We start from the raw sequence: 20,766 nt of genomic DNA on the forward strand, positions 1-20,766 counted from the left end.
ATCAGTACCATTCAATATTTGCATTACATGTCTTGGATAAGGGAGTGGAGAGTATGCTCATAAAATCTGCAGATGCCACCAAGCAAGACTGTTAGGAAGAAATTAGCAAGACTGTAAGGGCTAATGCAGTGGTTCTCCAACTTTTGTGTTGCTGACCCCTTTTATATAGGAAACCTCTGAATGCAACCCCCCCTTCTAAATTAAATACACCTTTTTATATATTTAACACCATTATAATACTGAAGGCAAAGCAGGGTTTGGGGTGGAGGCTGACAGCTCGTGACCCCCATGTAATATCCTGACCCCAGTTTGAGAACCCCTGGGCTAATGGGACCCAAAATGTAATCTTAAAGTAAGTGAGAGTCTGAAACCTTATATCTATTTTGAAAAAACACATAATGACCAGTTTTTCATGTAGACATGATAGTTCCCAAATTAGGACTTTTGGGTCAGCAATTGGTATTATACCAGACCCCAATCAGTGGAGTCAAAATTCTGTATTTAATTTGGCAGCCTCTTACTACAAAAAGGAAGTGATGCAATTAAGACCACAAAATAACTACTTTGGGTTTTATTTGTAGATTAAATGACATTAGAAACATGTTGCCATGAATACTAACTTTGTGAATGGTGGAACATGTCGCTGTATGGTGTGTTAGTTGATAGACTGGAGGCTACTGTATGGAATTTTTAGAACAATGTGAGTTTTTAAGATACTTACAGAAACTTGATTGCATTATTTAAGTTGCTTAGAACATTCCTTCCATTAACAAATCTTTCTATAGTGTAATTACATTAAAAATGTATTAACAAAATACTCTCCTTGCAGCTCCATCTGCTGACATTAAAGAAAACTGCCATGCGTTAATAAAGTAAGACCTCTGTCGAGTAACATTACTACTCAACAGTCTGATGCCACTTTAACTATGAAGCTATTAACAGTGCCTCCATTATACTAAAAATTAACCGGCATAAAATGAATTTATACCTTCCAGAGATCCAATCCCAGTTGCCTGTGCCAATAAGTCCTCATGTCTTGCAACTACCTGAAAAATGAGACCACCAATCATTATTTGCAAGGCTAATTCCAAAAATACAAACTCAGATTTTCTTTAAGCATATATCCATGAGTGGGCTTAGAAGAGAAAAGTAATTCTTAGGGTAGGAAGAATCCCTGAGTGATAAGAAACCTCTCTATTTTTCCCACCTGCTTTACAGACAAACCCCTCTACCTTGTAAACTCATTTGTGTCCATAATAAATTTTAAATCAGATGAGACTCTTCACAGTCAGCACCAAACTGATATAGTTTATGCTTTAAGGACACAAACATTTTATTAATACAAACTTTTTATTTATTCACTTATTTTTTTCTGAATTAATGTTCAGCACCTGGTCTAGCCAGGCAGATTACAGCAGATGATGTTTAAATTTACCCACCATCCAGTGATTAAACTTAGCCCTTGCCTTCTTCACATATTTAACTAAATCCTGGATTTTTCTAAACCCAGAATGCCAGTTGTGTCAAAATATGAGATGTGGAAAAACATTTACAAGGGATAAATTGAGAAAAATTCAAGTTTCTTATACAGTTGGGACATGAACAAAACATTTACACAAGTCTCTAGAAGAGAGAAGCTTCTAACTAGCCCACAGTGTCACCACACCCTGTAAAGTATTTCCAGTTAATTCTATATTTAGGACAATCATCCTCTTAGATATGCACAGTAGATCTGAAACTCTGCTCTCCTTACATGAATGTTCTTCTATTGGTGTCAAAGGATGTTCCACACAAGGAGGGAGATCTTTCATGAAGCTCTGAGAAAAGTGTATTGCTGTTCTATTACTTCTGCTAACAAACACTAATAGTATGAAAATGCGATTCCTATGAGGAAAATCCCAGATTTACAGGTGTATTCTACACTTGATAGATATACATAGGGCCCTGCCAAATTCATGGCCGTAAAAAATGCATCACAAACTGTGTAACCTGATCTCTTCTCCCCCTCGATATCTGGAAATTGTAGGGGAGGGGCAGGACTGGTGACATCCAGCCAAGGGTGCTACCCAGCTCTGAAGGCAGCGCCCCCACCAGCAGCAGAGCAGAAGTAAGAGTGGAATCCTGCAACCCCCCCACAACCTCTTTTTGGGTAGGGACCCCAACGGTTATAACACTGTGAAATTTCAGATGTAAACATCTGAAACCGTGAAATTGACTATTTTTAAAATCCTCTGACTGCGAAACTGACCAGAACAGACCATGAATTTAGTAGGGCCCTAGACATAGATGCACTAGTGTTGGGAATGGCACTGGTTATGCAAACAAAGAACTACACCCCTTACATTTATAATTTTAGCTTTCTATTTATTACAGTGTTTGCTAACTGCAACAATTACTGAATATTTCATATCATCCATTAGTACATCGTCTCTCTGTGTAGTTATTTTACATATGATCCCCACTTCAAGAAGCTCAGAATCTATCTGAAAGTATCAAATAATCACTGTATCAGTTACTTGATCACTCAATAATGTAAATTTAGATTTGTCTTATGTTTATAACAGGTAACTTTTTAAAAACTGGTTCCCAATGAAAATGTCAGTAAGCAGAAGAGAGGAGGAAGTGCATCGAACAAGCACTGTGGTTAACATTCTTGAAAGACACACACTACATATGACTAAGTAGCCCATGGAAATTAGCCTCCTAGCCCAGGTTAACAGACTCAGGCTCATGCTAGTGCTCTAAAAACAGCTGTAGACACTGCTTTGAAATTGCAGCTCAGACTCTGAAGACTAGGGAGGCAATTTCAAATGCTGCGTACACAGCTATTTTTAGAGTGCTAGTGCAAGCCCAAGTCTGTGGACCTGGGCTGGGAGGCTCGCTGCTGTGGGCTATGTAGGCATACCCTTAGTCACTAGTTACTGAGAATGTGGGGAAACTTTAGGAGCATGCAAGACTGAAATACTGAACTTTTAAACTATGTTTGTACATGATTGTCCTGAAACAAATGATATACCTGGCACTTACTTGTAAGTGAAGCTCTTTATCCAGTTGACTGATTCCTTGAGCAAGTTTTGCTAACTGTTCAGCTATCACAGCTTGATGAATAGATTGAGAAGTATAAGTCTTTACATCGAAGTCTTCTCTTAAAAAATCAGCGTAACATTCTGAAAAATATATTTTAAGCTGTTTATTTTTCATACCACAAAAGTTACATACGTATTTAAGGATGTAAAGAACTGCAGGTACACTAGACCTACACCCCATGTTATTAGCAGGTGTGGTCTGGTTTCTATAATATAACTGGATATTGATTTAAGGAGCAACCATTAGCAAAAATAGCGAATTTAAAGGAGTCATACTTGATCACATTATTTTTTATTGCCCACGTCCTGTTGCCTAAATCCAAAACTGGATAAAGCCACCTTTTCAGGAATGCATTACACTAAAACTATACTTCCCATTTCCTCTTCAGAATTTTGTAAGCTAAGTAAGATGAAGTTTTACCCAGAGTAAAACTACTGAGAATCTCAAATAGAAAACTGACAATTGTGATATGATTTGATGGAGTCAGTTGCAATCTTGTAAACGGATTAATTTATATGGAACTAAATTAAAACCACCAAAAGAATTTCATTTGTGATCCACATCAGAACTAAACAATGATTACAATGATTTATTACATCTCCTAGCTCTTTTAGTTTATTCTAGCCATGATGATAAAAATTGAAGAGGAAGCATACAGACAACTCTCATAATGGGATTTTGCTTTTTAAAGAGGAGACTGCAATTCCAACATGCAATCAATCCACATAACAAGATGACACTAACATCAGCACAATTTAAATACGGAGTTCTCCCTTCTTAGAGAGAGGAAGATGTAATCAGAGGACAGGCTAGGAACCTGGAATTCCTGAGCTAGAAAGCCTTGCATACAGGGACTAACAGGACATTCAGTAAGAAGGAGCCCCCTTCTGCCCCTCACAATATATACAGCAGGATCTCTTGTGTTAAGAGCCACTAGCAACAACACAATTCCTAACAACTTCATTTGATACCACGATAAACCTGAAGCACAAGGACTAGAAAAACTCCCAGCAAGAGCAGTTACCCCCTCTTTCCAGCCAGCAGGACAGACAGTGAGCTTGGTGCATGGGGACCTGCAGGAGCAGCAAGACAGACACGCAAGCAGAGACAGGTGCGACAGGGATCCCCTGCCACCAGAGCAAACTCCTCCGCAGCCTCCAACTCTTCCGCCTCGCAGCCTCCGGTCCCTAGTCCGGCTGGCAAACCCAACACAGCCCGCACCACTGGCCTGGTGCCAGTCCCCTGCAGGGTCCCTCTGCTGCCCAAAGCCCTGTGTGCCCCCAGCAGAGCCCGACTGCCCGGTGCCCTCACTTCACCTCAGACGCTCCGCTGCCCAGGTTCCCCAGCTCCAGCACCCGCCACTCGTGTCCCGCACCGCCTGCTCCCCCCGCGCCAGCCCCTCCTCACCGTCCCCCAGCAGCTCCCCGAGAGCCAGTCCCAGGGCAGGGGTACCACCGCCGCTTCCCGCCGCGGCCTCTTCCATGCTGGCAGCTCCCGGAGACCCGTACGTCATCCAAAAGCGACCGCCTAGCGACCACGCCAGAATTCCGCGCCTCCGCGGTGTCTGTTGGCAGGGGCGGTGCTGGGGGGGGGTGAAGGGTCAGAGGGGAAAGGTCGTGCTGGCCTGGCATGTTCCGCCTGCCTCCCGCCGCGGGTGAAGTGGAGATTGATGCTACGAGGGGCGGGAGCGCGCACAAGGGGGGGGGGGAAGGGAGAGGAAGGATGGGGGCAGGATAGTGGGGGGCGGTATTGGGTGCTGGGGAGAGGAGGCCTGGCATAGCTGGCTCAGCATCGTTCCCTGCGCCATTCAACCCCGTCCTCTTATTGCTCTACCTTTTCCCTCCCCACTGTCTTCTTCCCGTTGTTCCTGTCTCTCCCCCCATTCCCTGTCTTTTCCTTCTGTCACTGACGATGTCTTGTATACTTCTTCTGTCGTATTCATGGGCATTGGATTTTTCACGACAGCAATTAGAGCTAAAATTGGTAAATCCTCTGTATAGTATATCTCTTCCTTTCTCAAGCTCCGTGGCATAAACTAATTTTTCCAAGTATCTGAGCATATTTTCTATTGTATTTCTAGGAGATTCAGTTAACTGAGCGTCAAGTACCGATTTCTATCTTAGTCATGCGTTGCACAAATGTAACAAAAATATATTTGTAGGTGTATTGCTTTCTGTTGCAGAATGTTAAATATAAGACACATACTAAGGATATACTTAAAACAGACATAATATAATCCATAAACTGCTTCCCACAAACTGAGGACAGCAGGACACTAACTTCTCACCAGGACATAGCCCCAGACCTTGGCGGTGGAACCACCCTTTCCCCCCCGCCTCCCCAACCTAACCTCCCCCATCCTCCTTGTGAAGTTAGTGTAAATTCTATTAACATTTTTGTTAACTAACTTTGAACAGTTATCCATTGCTGTATGTTATGAGAACTGGGAGTAAGTAGTAAGATTTCTGTTTAAAAATTGTTTTCTTTTTCCAGATTTTAAATAGTATTGAAAATCATAAATGATTAGTGACGCCATAGAAACCACACAATGTCAACGAAAGGATCCAGTAGATTTGTTTCATTCCGGGCACTTTGTAAAAATATGTGCCCCTATGGTCCGATATTCAAAGTAAGTAACACATCATGTTTAACTATACACTTTCAATGGATTCTCCATGTAAATATATGTTAAGTATAAAAATAAGTCTGGTTACTTTTTTTAACAGTTTGGAAAACATGCTTCAAAACATGCATGTTTATTTGTTTATACTGTGGTAATACCTAGACACCCCACTGTATTAGGTGCTGTATGGCTAAAAGCACTTAAATAATTTAATTTTAAAATAGTTTATTTAGGAAAACAATGTATGTTTTGGGTTTGTTTGTTTCAATTCAAATGTCCATATACTCACAGGTTGGCTTTCAGAACTTTGGTCAGGAAATACAACTGTGATTTGTGTTATACACCAATGATAATTGCTGCTGATTTTGTCAGATCTGTGAAAGCTAGAGACAGTGAATTCACAACAAGCAAAGGTATTTATTTTATATGTTCTTGCTTTTTCAGAGGATTTTATGCAATAATTGATCTTAGATAGTAGATTCTCTGTAACTTGAAGTCTTGAAATCATGATTTGAGCACTTTAGTAACTCAACCAAAGGTTAGGGGTCTATTACATGAGTAGAGGGGTGAGGTGCTATGGCCTGCAATATGCAGGAGATCAGACTAAATGATCATGACAGTCCCTTCTAGCCTTAAATTCTGTTAATCTAGTTGACCTTCTGTTTTCCGGTTGTTAACTGAAGGTTGATTATATTCCTCCAGGGTTCACAGGACTTGTCAATACTTGAAATGCTACAGCTTCACAGCTGCAGCACTGCAACTGCGCCGCTGTAGCACATCAGTGTAGACACTACCTACGCTGATAAGAGGGGTTCTTCCATCAGCGTAGGTAATCCCCCGCCTTGAGAGGCGGTAGCTAGATAGACAGAATTCTTCTGTAGACCTGGCACTGTCATCAGATCAGAATAGCTACATCTCTCAGAGTATGGATTTTTGACACCCCTAGAGAAGTAGCTATGCTGATGTAAGTGCCCAGTGTAGACCAGCCTTTAGCACCACTGCTGCTGAGGTACTAAGCCTTGCAGACATAAAGAGCATCAGACCTGACACTATGTCTACACTACCACAGTAAGTCGACCTATGCTATGCAACTCCAGCTACGTGAATAACGTAGCTGGAGTCGACGTACCTTAGGTCGACTTACCTTACTCTTCTCGTCGGGGGTAGAGTACAGGGATCGACTGGAGAGCAATCTGCAGTCGATTTGGCGGGTCTTTACTAGTCCTGCTAAATCGACCGCCGGTGGATCAATCTCAGAGCGTCGATCCCTGTAGTAGTGTAGACCTGCCCTTAGTATTTCTGGGCTTATAAGTACAATGGCAAAGATTTTTATAGTTCAAGGCTTAGAAGTTCCACAGGACCTTATATTCAAGGCTTCATTTTTTTGTGGTTTTAAAAATTCTTTGGGACCTTCAGCGCTTAGCTTTACATGACTGATTCTTCTGGTTATCTGAACCTGCCAACTTTTTTGGAGGTTTCAGATGTCCTCTGATGCCTTTGTAAAATTAAGGAGCAGAACTCAGCTGGTGTAAATTATTACAATTCCATTGAAGTAATTGACAATTATACAGGGAGGGATAGCTCAGTGGTTTGAGCATTGGCCTACTAAACCCAGGGTTGTGAGTTCAATCCTTGAGGGGGCCACTTAGGGATCTGGGGCAAAATCAGTACTTGGTCCTGCTAGTGAAGGCAGGGGGCTGGACTTGATGACCTTTCGGGGTCCCTTCCAGTTCTATGAGATAGGTATATCTCCATATATTTTTTATTTATTTAATTTACACAAGCTGAGGATCTGCCCCTAAGATTGCTTCATCGTACTCCTGGGGGAATTGTGCACCAAAAAAATTACAAATTCTGCACACAGTATTTTAAAATTCTGCATATTTTATTTGTCAAAATAACACAATATAATCACACCAGTTTCAATTATTTTTGGTCATTTATTTCAAAATACCTGTCAGCAAGTATGTCTGTAACAATACAGACAACAAAAAAGATTCAGAAAATGTTTTTGACAAATAGATTCCTTACTAAGCATAATAATACAGAACTCTGAGTAATAATTCATTTAAACTAAAATACAGAACCATATTTTCCACACCCCTCAGAAGCAGTGCAAAGGCTTGGAGGAGTCAGGGATAATGGAGAAGCTGAGGGAGAAGGAAGGATGGCTGGAAAGGAGCCTGGGTGTGAACTTGGAGGGTTGTTGTGTATGGGTGGGCAAAGTATGGAACAGTTTTTTTGGGGGGGGTGGAGAGGGATTGTTAGGGAGCTTCCCCCATGCAGACCCGGGCTGACCCCTAGCTTCTCCCATTCAGTCAGGCACATCTGCCCCTGTCCCCATGTGTCCCTGCACCCCCATGTGTCCTTGCAGCCCCTGTCCACATGTGTCCCTCGACCCCCACTCAGACACCCACTCCCCTGTCCCTATGTCCCTGTACCCCTCCCGCTGTCCCAATGTGTCTCTGTGCCCACACCTGTCCCTACGTGTCCCTGTACCCCTCCTCCTGTCCACATGTCTCTGTGCCCCCACCCAGCCACCTCCTGTCCGTCTCCCTGTACCCTCTCCCCCTGTCCCCATATCTCTGTGTCCCTGTACCCCCTCCCCCTGTCCCCATGTGTCTCTGTGCCCCCACCCAGCCATTCCCCTGTCCCTATGTAGCTCTGCATCCCCTCCCCCATCACCATGTGACCCTGCACCTCCCTTCCATTCAGTCCCTGCCCCAGTCTCTTCTCCTCCACTAGCCCTTATGAGCCCCTGTGTGATGCCCCCCTCCCCAGCAACCCATGCTGTCTGTCACCCATAGTCCCTGTCTCCTGACCTGGCCCACTGCGAAAAAATCTGCAGGTTCTTTCTCTTCCCTCGCTGGCCAGGAGCTGCTGCTGTGTTCTATCGCCACAGCGCCATCTGGTGGGCAAAAGGCAGAACTGCAGAAGTTATTTGCTGCTGGGAGCTGCTGCTGTTCTTGCATCACAGCGTCCTCGGTGGGCAAAAGGTGGAACTGCAGTAACATTTCAGCAGAAGCTCTTTTCTGTGCAAAAAAATTAAAACTATGCATGGCTCATTAATTATGTGCATGCAGTAGTGCAGAATTCCTCCAGGAGTATCCATCTGTGAGATATGGTCTGTGGCTTGTACCATGAAGGCAGTGGAGAGTTTGGTCTCCAGCCATTAATTAGAGGATTAGGTTTGCAGTTTATAATCCCATATTTAGAGTTTTCTTTGGTCTTGTGGTGCTTTTGTGGCATGTGTTTAAAAAAATCAGATATGTTTAAAGGAATGTAATTAAGGTTGATGCTAGAACCTTTATTATTTCTAGACTTGCTGACATTTTAGGTTTTATGAACTATAACCTTCCAATTTTCTTACTTTAAAAATATATTTAAAACTTAACCCTGAATGTCTTTACTTCTTAATTGGTTATTAAAATGTCATTATAAGAACCCTATTCTGTACACTTTCTAATGTTTCCTTATATTTTGTGTGTCAGAACATCCAAGTATAAGGCAATATAAGAAATGAAGTCTGCATAGATCTTTTAAAAAAAAATACTTGTCTCTCTTTCTGTCATTGGAGACTATTTTTATTCTGTAAAAAGAGTGGGATTCTAATTTAGAAATAAATGTTTCTGCTAAAAATTATTTTCTTGTGGCAACACACATTGAAAATACTATTGCTATTAGAAATTTATTTTCAATTATGCAGGAAAGGAAGATATACAAGGGATGGACTTTATCCAGGAATAACAAAACATTCATAAGTTTAGAATTCTTGTTTACCATTTTTTTTAAATCTTCTATTGTTATACTGATTATGTTAAAGACCTGATTATGTTGACTTACTTGAAGAATTAGTAAGGGTAAGTTTCGTATGTAGTATGCATTGTTCTTGTTATGGTATATTCTAAAGAGCTCTCTCTTTGACTAGGTGATCGCCCACTGATTGTTCAGTTTGCTGCTAATGAAGCACAGGTTTTATCTGATGCTGCCCGTATCGTCTGTCCTTTTGCAGATGGAATAGACCTAAATTGTGGCTGTCCTCAGAGGTAAAACTTTAAGAAGTTGGAAGAATGTTCCTAATTGTTTCAATCAGTATGAAAATGAAAAAATCACTTCCTAGTTTTCCAAATCCAAAGGAAATAGTGATAGATTAATGGTAGTCCTTAAATGTAGAAATTCTGATTTGTCTTCCCGAGAAAGCATTCAGAGAGCAGTCTTAGGACACATGCTGCATCGGTGAGACAGTAGAGTCCAGGCATATTACCAATGTGCCATTCTTTGTGTCTATGTTGAGAGTTGACTTAATAGGGAATTGGCAACCTTTGGTGGACAATTGTTGAAGTTTCATTAACAGTGACATCAAAGATGCTGCACGCTGACTTCCCAGACAGGGAATGAGAGCTTCATTGCAAATGACTTGGGAAACTTTGTGGCTATTCTCAAAATGTTGGTGTAAGTCCTGATGCCTGAGAGACTTCTACTAGTAAAGAATATCCTTTGAAATAACTCTTCCTTCTGTATTAAGTCATGTGATTGTTTAATGTTCAGTGAATGCTTAGAAGAACTATTTGCATCTTTGATTAGGTGATAAATGTTTGTCAATGAGATCAGTGATCTGCTCCTCACTTAAAATCTTCCAGATTTTGTTCTTGTATGTCATGATCCAGTTCAGACTGAAAATATACATGCACAATTGAAAACGTTAAAATATTTATTAAGTGGTTCAAGTTAGGCCTATTACGTGGTATTGGCGGTGTTTTAGTCAAAACACATTTTACAAAGTGAAAACATCAACTATAAAAGGTAACTTGTAATTAAGTGCAAGTATTTAATTACTCAAGTGGTCTAATTAGATTCTCATGGTTTGAAATAACAATTATCTCCTAATAATTTTACACATAGAGAGAAACTAATACATTTCTATCTTCCAACCCAGCTGTTTTGAAATATCAAATTGAGAGGTTTTATGTGATCAAAGCTGTATGGTTATATTTTCTATGCACAGTCCACCCAAGAGACCAAGCTTTCAATTTCAAAACCATAAGAAAATCTGTGTTCTGTTTTTGGTTTAGGGGTTTTTGTTTGTTTGTTTTGTTTTTTGTTTTTAATTTAAAAATGAGCCTATAAGGACAAATGATTTAAATACTAATAAATAGCTGCAATTAGGTTAGCGAAAACGGTACATCTGCTGTTCTCATAGGTATGGTTTTCACAGTTAGACTAAGAGGGACATTATTTACGTACAAATAAGGGCCTTTTTCCAACAGTACATTCTTTATCCTCATAAAAGTAATTTCTCTTTGAAAACAGCCCATGACTCTACATAGAAGATGAAACCTGAGAGAAATCTAACTGTTTATTGGCCCACATCACATTGTATCTGAGTGCCGCAGAAATGTTAATTTATTTTTCCTATGATGCCCTTTTGGGGGCAAGGGGATGGGGAAAAATGTTATAATTTAGCTGATTAGAAATGGAATTGGAGAGAGACTAAGTAACTTGTCCAAAGTCACATAGAAAATCCTGTGGCAGAACCAGGAATTGAAGCTACATCTCCCAGGACCTGAGCCTTAACCATAAGAATATCTTTCACCCATAGCCAGTACTATCTCTGCCTTCCTCCCTGTTGACAAAATAATTCACCAAATGTGTTGAGAAGGAAACTGAAATAGTGCATTATGTTGAAACTGATCTTTTATTGCAAATATACAATACAAACATTGTTCTCTTTAACTTAAAGATGGGCAATGGCGGAAGGTTATGGTGCTTGTTTAATAAATAAACCAGAGCTGGTTCAAGATATGGTGAGACATGTAAGAAATCAAGTAGAGAACCCCAGATTTTCAGTATCTATTAAGATAAGGTAAGTTTAGACCACTACTATGTCTCAGGACAATGAAGCATGTTTATTATTTAATCAAGCAAAACAGGAAATGTGTTGGGTTAATATTACCTTTATAGAAAAAGTGCCGTAAGCATGGTCTGTGGAGACTCGCACTCAGCTTTTTGGTAGGTCAACCCTGAGATCTTTAACAACTCCAGCTGGTCAGGATCTGTTTTCTTTCTCATCCAAAACACATCTGGGGACATGTAATCCTACAAAATTGCAATCAGTGTTTCTCTGGTGCTACACGTCGTCAAGTGTGCTTTGGTTTGCAAGAACACACTGATATCCAAAACAACATAAAAGGTATGCATTTTTTAAAAACTCAGAATTCAGGAAAGGTAAAATGATCACAAGCTAGTTGAATAGTTTTGTATTGTTTATTCAACCATATCACCTAGTGCTTTGAACCAACCTAAGGAAGCTTGGGTCAAGTTCCCACTTGGATGGGAGCTCTCAAAGGAACATAGGGGGGACAAGAAATGATGTTGGTAAGTTAGTGATATTCTTCCTCCTATCAGTTTAGAACTAGATCTAGAATGGTATTAATGGCATTGTCCAGCTGGAGAAGCTGTCTTTTAGATGAGGTATTAAAATAGATCCTGACAAATCATGATTGCTTAAAGATTTGATTACATTCCTTATCAAATTTCAACTTGAGTCATTCTGCCTACCTAAATTCCCACTCCAGTTTCAGTTGGAAAAAGATATCCTTCACTTCATTGACTTCTAAAATATTGTGATGTGTTGCCATGTTGCATTTCAGTGGTGGAGGCACTGATTCCTGTGTAGGTTTTGTATATCAGCAAAGTTTATGTAATAAAGATCTAAAGTTGATTGAGATTTTTCAGAAAGAAAGGTGCTATATAAATGTGAGTTATTTCATTTTTGGTACAGAATTACGCAAAATTATATATTTTTAAAAGGCTCATGGGTTTCTGGCAATTGTTATAAAGTTTTGACACCCTTTCAATTTTAGTGACTAGATTAAACAGGATAATACTAAATCAAGGGATATTAATTTATTAAAATGTGTTATATGATAAAAGATCAGTTCATCTTCCAACAATAATGTTCTTTTTTCATTTGTACAATTCTTGTTTATTCTGCCTTATGGTGGGATTTCATGCAGTTCAGACAACTGTTTGATGGTGAGGATAATTATTACATTCCTTGGAATTTTAGAATCCATGATGATCTAAAGAGAACTGTAGATCTCTGTCGAAAAGCTGAAGCAACTGGAGTTTCCTGGATTACAGTTCATGGGAGAAATGTAGAAGAACGACATCAGCCAGTACACTATGATGCAATTAAAATAATTAAACAAAATATGTCTATACCTATTGTAGCTAATGGAGACGTTAAAACTTTAAAAGATGCCGAGAATATTCATCATATGACGGGGACAGATGGTAAGAACTCAGCATACTTTGGGTATTATTTCAGTAAACTTGCTAGGAAATGTACTTTTTAAAATACACATTTGTCTGTAAGTTGAACTTATATTTGAGTGTTTTGCACTCTTCAAGGAGAGAACTGAGATATGAAGTTAGTTGGTTCTGACAGCTTAAGGATTTATGAGCAGACACACTTAAAAGCTGTTACCAGCACAAAATTCTCTGTTACTCTCACACATTGGGGCCCCCACCTTTACCCTTCTGTGGACTCAAGATGTAACCCTCTTAATTTAGGCACCCACCCTTGTCCCATTCCTAGGGCTCAGGCGTAACCTTACACTCTAGGGCACCCACCCTTACCCTGTTCCTAAGGCTCAGGTGTAACCCAGTTAATTTAGGCCCCCCACCCTTTCCCAGTTCCTAGGGCTCTAGGCAAAAGGCATCTAACTTTACCCCTCCGTGGGCTCCAGGCTCTATGTCTCTGGGCTTTCCTCCTCCTCCTCCACCACGTAAACACCCATTCCCTGTGGACTCAGAGCAAACACCCATTCCCTGTGGACTCAGGGCTTAATTTTTTGCGGGTTTACAGGGTCTTTTACCAGCAAAAGCGCATTATACAGTAATAGCCTACCTAACCTCTATTTATTAACAATCACCAAAACAGAATGCACACGCTACACATACAGTGCTCACCACTCCCATTAAGAGAGATGAACTTTTCTTGATGGACAGTCAAGCTCAGGTCATCTGGGGGACTCCAGTTTCTGCACAGTGTCATTGGCAGATGTTGAGGTCTGTCAGCTGTGATCTTGGGGCTGTGTCCTGGAGTTGGTTCCCAAAGAACTTCCTTTTGGACCACAGTTTATATAGTAAAACTTGAGTCCTGCTTAGCTGTACCTTAACTAATCATTTTACTAAAATATTACTAACCAATCCTAACATTGTAAAACAGTTATTTAGCCAATCATACTCTGCCACCTTAATTAATTTACACCTAGCAAAATTAATTATGCAACAGACAAACAATCAAAGAACCAGACAGAGATCATACAGATAAACAATAGGGAAGTGGGGACCATAAAGACAAAACAATAAAGAAATGAGGATTACACAACCACAACTATCGATAAGTGGTTTCTTGCCAGACAGAATGCCATCAAACTAAGGTGTTTTTTTTTAACCATCTTAAGATCTGTTTCTTTTTCTGGTGCTAGTGGGTGCTATTAGGACAGGATCTCCTTAGCCAAATATTACATTGTTTTCATATAATTTAGATGGAATGTGAGGATGTGACTTCCTGCTTCTTAGCTAATGGCTGCTGCTCTCCTAATATGGCTGCAGACAAAGGCTTTACAATATGGCTACAGGAAAAGGCCTTATCCTTACAAAGCTTTAGAGTACTACTATGCATAACTATGAATAAGTACCTCCAAGGCAAATTGAAAAAGCCCTTTATTTAAATACTGTATCCCACCCCTACACACAGAGAACCCTCAGACACTCATCGTCCTAATATGAATGATTAATGACATTATTCGAGAGTTCTTTTTGACATATAACAGTTCCTTCTGTTCCTACAAGGCAGTGGTGGGCAACCTGCAGCCCATCAGGTTAATCTGCTGGCGAGCTGCAAAACAGTTTGTTTACATTGACCATCTGCAGGCATGGCTGCCTGCAGCTCCCAGTGGCCGCGGTTCGCCGTTCCCAGCCAATGGGAGCTGTGCGAAGCAGCGGCCAGCCTGCGCCGCTTCCTGCAGCTCCCATTGGCTGGGAACGGCGAACCGTGGCCACTGGGAGCTGTAGGCAGCCAGTCAATGTAAACAAACTGTCTCATGGCCCACCAGCAGGTTACCCTGATGGGCCGCAGGTTGCCCACCACTGCTACAAGGGGTGCCTCAGTGGCAGCCGTTTTGGCTCTTGCATGTGGGAGATGGATCTGTGACTGTGACAAGTAAAGGGAGGAAGGAGGAGTACTGTCCAGCCAGATACTTGACAAAATTCAGGACAGTCAGTTTCAGCTTTATTGTTTCCTTGTACTCCCCAGTCAGTCTGTCTCTGTCATAGAAATGTAGGGCTAGAAGGGACCTTAAGAAGTCATCAAGTCCAGCCGCTAGCCCCGAGGCAGGACCAAGTAAACATAGACCATCCCTGATTGGTGTTTGTCCCACCTATTCTTATAAACCTCCAATGGTGGGGATTCTACAACCTCCCTTTGAAGCTTATTCCTGTGCTTAACTGCCTTTATAGTTAGAAAGTTTTACCTAAATCTCCATTACTGCAGATTAAGCCCATTACTACTTCTTCTGTGGATACAGAAAACAATTGATCCCTGTCCTCTTTATAACAGCCCTTAACAAATTTGCAGTCTTCCAGGTTCCCCCCTCAGTCTGCTTTTCTCAAGACTAAACGTGCCCAGTTTTTTTCTCCTTTCCTCATAGGCCAGGTTTACTAAACCTTGTATCATTTTTGTTGTTCTCTCAATTATTCAGTTTGTCCACAGCTTTCCTAAAGTGTGGTGCCCAGAACTGGACGCACTATTTCAGCCGAGGCCTCACCAGCTAGTGCAAGTGTTCTTTAAGTCATTTGAGTTACACAAGGGATGAATTTGTTTCCTCGCTATGGGTCAATCAGCTAATAAAAACAAAATATTACTGGAGGAACTGGGAAAGAACTGAGAAAGAAAAGTTCCCATTCTGTATATGCTGTGTTTTCTTTCAAATCCTCTATCATGAAGTGCTATTAAGCTGGGTAGGCTGGACCTCTAAATATCACAGGTAATCTTGGATTTGGACTGTTAAACAGAGTTTCCCAGGGTGCAGTTGCCATATTGGCTTTCCAGCTTCTACTGCTCTCTAGTTAGCTATTCACAAGTATTAGATACTGTGGTGATGGGTGCTATACAAAACTCTCAGGTAAACATAAAAAAGTTAAAAGTTAAATTGTATATTAACACTTCTCAAATTTTCCATTTGAAGGTGTAATGGTTGCTAGGGGGCTCTTAGCTAATCCAGCCATGTTTGCAGGATATGAAGAGACACCTTTGAAGTGCATCCAGGACTGGGTTGACATTGCTCTTGAACATGGGACTCCTTTTACGTGCTTTCATCATCATTTAATGTACATGATGGAACGGATAACTTCAAAACAGGAAAAAAGGGTTTTTAATGTTTTATCAAGCACCTCAGCGGTTCTGGACTACCTTAATGACCACTACGGGGTGTAATAGCTTTTAAAGTATTTTAATCATGTGAATATTGCATTTTATATTTTAGAGTTGCGGGTACTTTGTTATAGTGATAGGTTTCCCCACGCTTATATTTATTAGTCAAAATCACAGTGCATTGAAAGATCTCATGCTGTGTAACATTACTGGACATTTCTGAACTGATCATATTATATTTTTATATTAACATTATTTTCAACTCAGGAAACATTCATGACTTGAAAATAGCTTTTATATATATGACAACGCATTACCATACACAGAATTGTGATGCTGTAAGCAAAGTGTCTTATGAGAAAATAAATTATATATGCAGTACCAAAGTGCTTTCAAAGATCACTCCCAATGCTGCTACCCTTACTCATGTGAGTAGAAGGGCCACAGGAACAGGCTCAAAGGGTATTAAACAGAATTATATAGAATTGTTCCTTTAATTGAGAAAAGCTCAACTGAGAAGGCCAGCTAGTATTTATCTAAAGTGAAAATTCAGTTTTTATGTTTGGTTTTAATTATGTGGGCCCCTAAATCACAGAAGAGAAAGGCTTCACACAACTGCCCCTCTTTAGGTTCAGGTGTCCCATTTGCTGCTCTGAAGGCCTGAAATCCCTTAAACTGGCATTGAACTTAGAGTTCCAGATTTTCCTAGCCAAGTGGAAGAAAATTAATATATTAATACAATAATATAATTAATATAATAAATAATATAATAAACCTCCATTAATTTTCAAGTGGAAGATATGTCTGTTTAATGTTAAGTGATACTATAAGTCCAGAGTGAAATTGTTTTGGTAACTCAGGTCTCAGATCAGACCTTGAATCAGTGCTTGAAATTAAGCATGTGCTTGTTTTGTCCCCTTCACTTCAAAATAGGACTTCACTTCTCTGCTTCAAGTTATACATGTGTTTAGGTACCTTGCAGACTTGGGGCACAAAACTTAAAAAGATTTGTTCAACATGCACTATGTACAGTATATGTTCCTAAGATCAAGTGGGTGAGGTGATATCTTTTATTGGACCAACTTCTCTTGGTGAGAGGTAAGATTTTGAGCTTACACAGAGCTCTTCTTCAAGACTGGGAAAGGCACTCAGGCCAGGTCTACTCTACAGACCTATCTCAATATAACTACGAGACCTATCTCAATATAACTACGTTGCTCACATGTGAAAAATCCACATCCCTGAGCGACATAGTTATATTTGTATTTAGCTGTAACACTCTGAGGAGTTGGTCTTGGTGAAGACACTCCTAAGCCAATGGGAGAGTTTCGTAGTTAATCCATCTCCTTGAGAGGTGGTAGCTATGTCAATGGGAGAAACTCTCCTGCTGCTGTGTAGCAATGCAGCCCCACGTCTGCCAGCCCCACGTCTGCCAGCACCCAGATCGCCCTCGGCCTCTTCTGGGTGCTTAGCAGAAAATACTGGGCGCTTGACAGAAAATGGCATACTACAACTGATAGCCATCATCGTCATTGTGAAGGCAGCAGAATATGACTGGGGGGAGCCAGCGGGGGGACATGCTGCTGCTTCCAAGAGCTGCTTGAGGTAAGCACACACCAGAGCCTGCACCCCTGACCTTCTCCGCCCCAACCCCATGCCCCAGCCCTGATCCCCCTTCCACCCTCCGAACCCCTCAGGCCCAGCCCGGAACACCCTCCTGTACCCCAAATCTCTCATTCCCAGCCCCACCCCAGAACCTGCACCCCCCAGCCAGAGCCCTCACCCCCCCACACCCCAACCCCTGCCCAAGCGCAGAGCCCCCTTCCACACTCAGCCCCAGCCCAGAGACCCCTCCCCCACATCCCAACCCCCTGTCCAATCCCTGATCCCCCTACCACCTTCCAAGCCCCTCAGGCCCAGCCCGGAGCACCCTCCTGCACCCCAAACCCCTCATCCTCAGCCCCACCCCAGAGTCCGCACCCCAGGGGTGAAAGTAAGTTAAAGGACTTACCAGTACGCCTGAGCCCCGGGGTAGCAGCGGCAGGGCTCAAGCCAGGGCCGGTGCTACCATGAAGGCAAACTAGGCGGTTGCCTAGGGTGCCAAGATTTGGGGGCGCCAAAAGCGGTGCCCCCAATTTTTTTTGTTTACAGCGTTCCTGGGCTGGGCTGCCAGCGGCGTGCTGACACATGCAGCTCAGACTCCCTCTCCCAGCGCAGCGGCACCTCCACTTCTCCTGCCTCCCAGGCTTGCGGCACCAATCAGCTGTTTAGCACCGCAAGCCTGGGAGGGGAGGAGAATTAGAGCGGGGGCAGCGTGTTCGGGGAGGAGGCAGAGCAGAGGTGAGCTTGGGTGGGGAGCTGCCGCACGGCTCCCCGGGGGGGGGGGGGGCGGCGGGGGGGGGGGGGGGGGGGGGGGGGGGGGGGGGGGGGGGGGGGGGGGGCACAAGGTGGAAGTTTCGCCTAGGGCGCGAAACTTCCTTGCACCGGCCCTGGCTCAAGCGGTGCTTTAAAGGGCCGGGGCTCCCCACAGCAGCAGGAACCCCGGCCCTTTATAGCGCTGCTTGATCCCCGCTGCCTGAGCCCCAGGTAGCGGTGGCAGGGCTCCGGCGGTGATTTAAAGGGCTGGGGCTCCCCACAGTGGCTGGAGCCCCGAGCCCTTTAAATCACCGTCGGAGCCCTGCTGCCGCTACCCTGGGGCTCGGGAGGCGATTTAAAAGGCCCTGCGCTCCAGCCACTGCAGGGAGCCAATTTCTTGAACATTCATGGCCCGCCATACAATTTCCATACCCAGATCTGGCCCTCAGGCCAAAAAGTTTGCCCATCCCTGCCATAGGTGCTGGAACTAGAGGTGCTGGGGTTGCTGTCCCGCCCCCGGCTTGAAGTGGTTTCCATTATATATGGGGTTTACAGTTTGGTTCAATGGCTCTCAGCACCCCCATTATAAAAATTGTTCCAGCACCCCTGTGGTAGACATGGAATGCTTGCCCCATATTGGGATTATTTTAATATTCATTACCTGCATATGCAGCTGGGTGTTACTAACTTAGGGCCTGAACCTAAAATGGTAAGCATCGTCTGTATGGGGCTTTGAGTTCTCCAATCCTAGACATCTGTGCCCGTGCAGAGCCTAATTTAAATCAGTTGGGCTCCATGTAGGCTCAGAGTTTACCTACAGAATGTAGCATGTGCAATTGGGGCATTAGCTGATACCAATAGTAATTTAAGGGTTCTTGATTGGGCCCAGTTCTCCAATACTACAGTCAATGGAAGTTTTGCCATTAACTTAGGGTTGCCAACTTTCTGATTGCAGAAAACTGAACACCCTTGCCCTGCCCCTGCCCCAAGGCCCTGCCCTTGCCCTGCCCCTTCTCCAAGGCCCCACCCCTGCTCACTCCACCCCCCCACCTCCATCGCTCACTCTCCCTCACCCTCGCTCACTTTCACTGGGCTGGGTCAGAGGGTTGGGGAGTGGAAAGGGGTGAGGGCTCCAGCTAGGGGTGTGGGCTCTGGTGTGGGGCCAGGGATGAGGGGCTTGGGGTGCAAGGGGGGGCTCCGGGCTGGCACCAAAGGGTTTGGAGTGCAGGAGGAGGTGCGGGCTCTGGGAGGGAGGGGACTCCGGGCTGGGGGTTGTGGTGAGGGAGGGGGTGAGGGCCCCAGATCGGGGTGCGGGGCTCTGGGGTGGGGCCAGGGATGAGGGGTTTGGGGCTCTGGGCTGGGACCGAGGGGTTCAGAGTGCAGGGGGGCTGCATGCTCTGGGAGGGAGTTTGGGTATGTGAGGGGGCACAGGGCTGGAGCAGGGGGTTGGGGTGTGGGAGGGGGTGAGGGCTCCAGCTGGGGGATGCGGGCTCTGGGGTGGGGCTGGGGATAAGAGGTTTGGGGTGTAGGAGGGGGTGAGGGCAAGGGGTTGGGGTGCGGGAGTGGGTGAGGGTTGCATACTCCGGGTGGCGCTTACCTCCGGCGGCTCCTGGAGGTGGCTGACATGTCCCTGTGGCCCTAGGCGCAGGGGCGGCCAGGCAGCTCTTTGTGCTTCCCCTGTCCGCAGGTGCTGCCCCTGCAGCTCCCATTCGCCATGGTTTCAGGCCAATGGGAGCAGCAAAGCTGGCGCTTAGGGAAGGGGCAGCGTGCTCTTACCCCAAAATCTCTATTACAGAATAATAAGGAGGTGACATATAAATTACAGGTTCGACTCCTACCAGCATCTATCAACTGGGAGAGTTAGAAATCTGTGTGCCTCCCGCCCGTGTTGTATTGAAATAAAGGACAGAGAGAATATAACTGTGACATTATAGACATGAACTGTGACTGTATAGATCATTGTTTCAACCAGGGTCCTATGGTTGCACCAGGTCTTGTACAGAGGAGGTCAAGTGGGGTGTCTACGGAAAGGTTGTAGTTTGCTGGTTATGATTATGCTGTCTGTATGTGTGTATCATTTTTGTATTTGAAGTTACGAATATTGGCTATGTACTTGTATCTCAATGTGTTTGATTCTAAGTAGCCTCAGTGAAGCATTTGGTCAGCTTCTTGAGAAAGGACTATTCTCAGTAAGTGCCCAATCAAGAAACACTTAACTGACAATGGACTTTGGGAGATGCCAATCCACATCTGAGCTTTC

General features: G+C 43.3%; 2 protein-coding genes across 4 annotated transcripts in view; one reads left to right on the forward strand and one right to left on the reverse strand.

Moving 5' to 3' along the window:
• The window catches only part of COG5 (component of oligomeric golgi complex 5), a 330,757-nt gene extending 326,157 nt beyond the window's left edge, over window positions 1-4,600 (reverse strand). Inside the window, exons 1-3 of the mRNA XM_026648688.2 lie at window positions 4,495-4,600; window positions 3,028-3,167; window positions 989-1,046 (exon numbers count right to left, since the gene is read on the reverse strand). Coding sequence (XP_026504473.1) covers window positions 989-1,046; window positions 3,028-3,167; window positions 4,495-4,600 — 304 coding nt within the window. The remainder of the gene's footprint in view (window positions 1-988; window positions 1,047-3,027; window positions 3,168-4,494) is intronic.
• Window positions 4,601-4,693: 93 nt separating this feature from the next.
• On the forward strand, window positions 4,694-17,446 carry DUS4L (dihydrouridine synthase 4 like). 3 transcript variants are annotated; one of them, XM_024219864.1, is made up of 7 exons: window positions 4,694-4,741; window positions 5,581-5,716; window positions 6,002-6,123; window positions 9,639-9,756; window positions 11,451-11,573; window positions 12,780-13,006; window positions 15,967-17,444. In XM_024219864.1, exons 2-7 carry the CDS (start codon window positions 5,607-5,609, stop codon window positions 16,212-16,214), a joined length of 948 nt encoding a protein of 315 aa, XP_024075632.1. In that variant the 5' UTR covers window positions 4,694-4,741; window positions 5,581-5,606; the 3' UTR covers window positions 16,215-17,444. The 3 variants fall into 3 exon arrangements, with proteins under 3 accessions (XP_024075632.1, XP_024075635.1, XP_024075633.1); XM_024219865.1 differs by lacking the exon at window positions 4,694-4,741 and adding an exon at window positions 4,864-5,070; XM_024219867.2 differs by lacking the exon at window positions 11,451-11,573 and having other exon boundaries at window positions 15,967-17,446.
• Window positions 17,447-20,766: the final 3,320 nt, after the last annotated feature.

This window comes from Terrapene carolina, unplaced genomic scaffold, assembly GCF_002925995.2.
Source record: "Terrapene carolina triunguis isolate 2854851 unplaced genomic scaffold, T_m_triunguis-2.0 Scaffold68, whole genome shotgun sequence".
NCBI classification, from domain to species: Eukaryota; Metazoa; Chordata; order Testudines; family Emydidae; genus Terrapene; species Terrapene triunguis.

Bases quoted from the DNA above. Each gene is read 5' to 3' on its own strand.
- DUS4L (XM_024219864.1), top strand. From the start codon at position 5,607: ATGATTAGTGACGCCATAGAAACCACACAATGTCAACGAAAGGATCCA. The intron at 9,757-11,450 runs GTAAAACTTTAA...TTTAACTTAAAG, and splicing joins AATTGTGGCTGTCCTCAGAG to ATGGGCAATGGCGGAAGGTT. The intron at 11,574-12,779 runs GTAAGTTTAGAC...TTGGAATTTTAG, and splicing joins TCAGTATCTATTAAGATAAG to AATCCATGATGATCTAAAGA.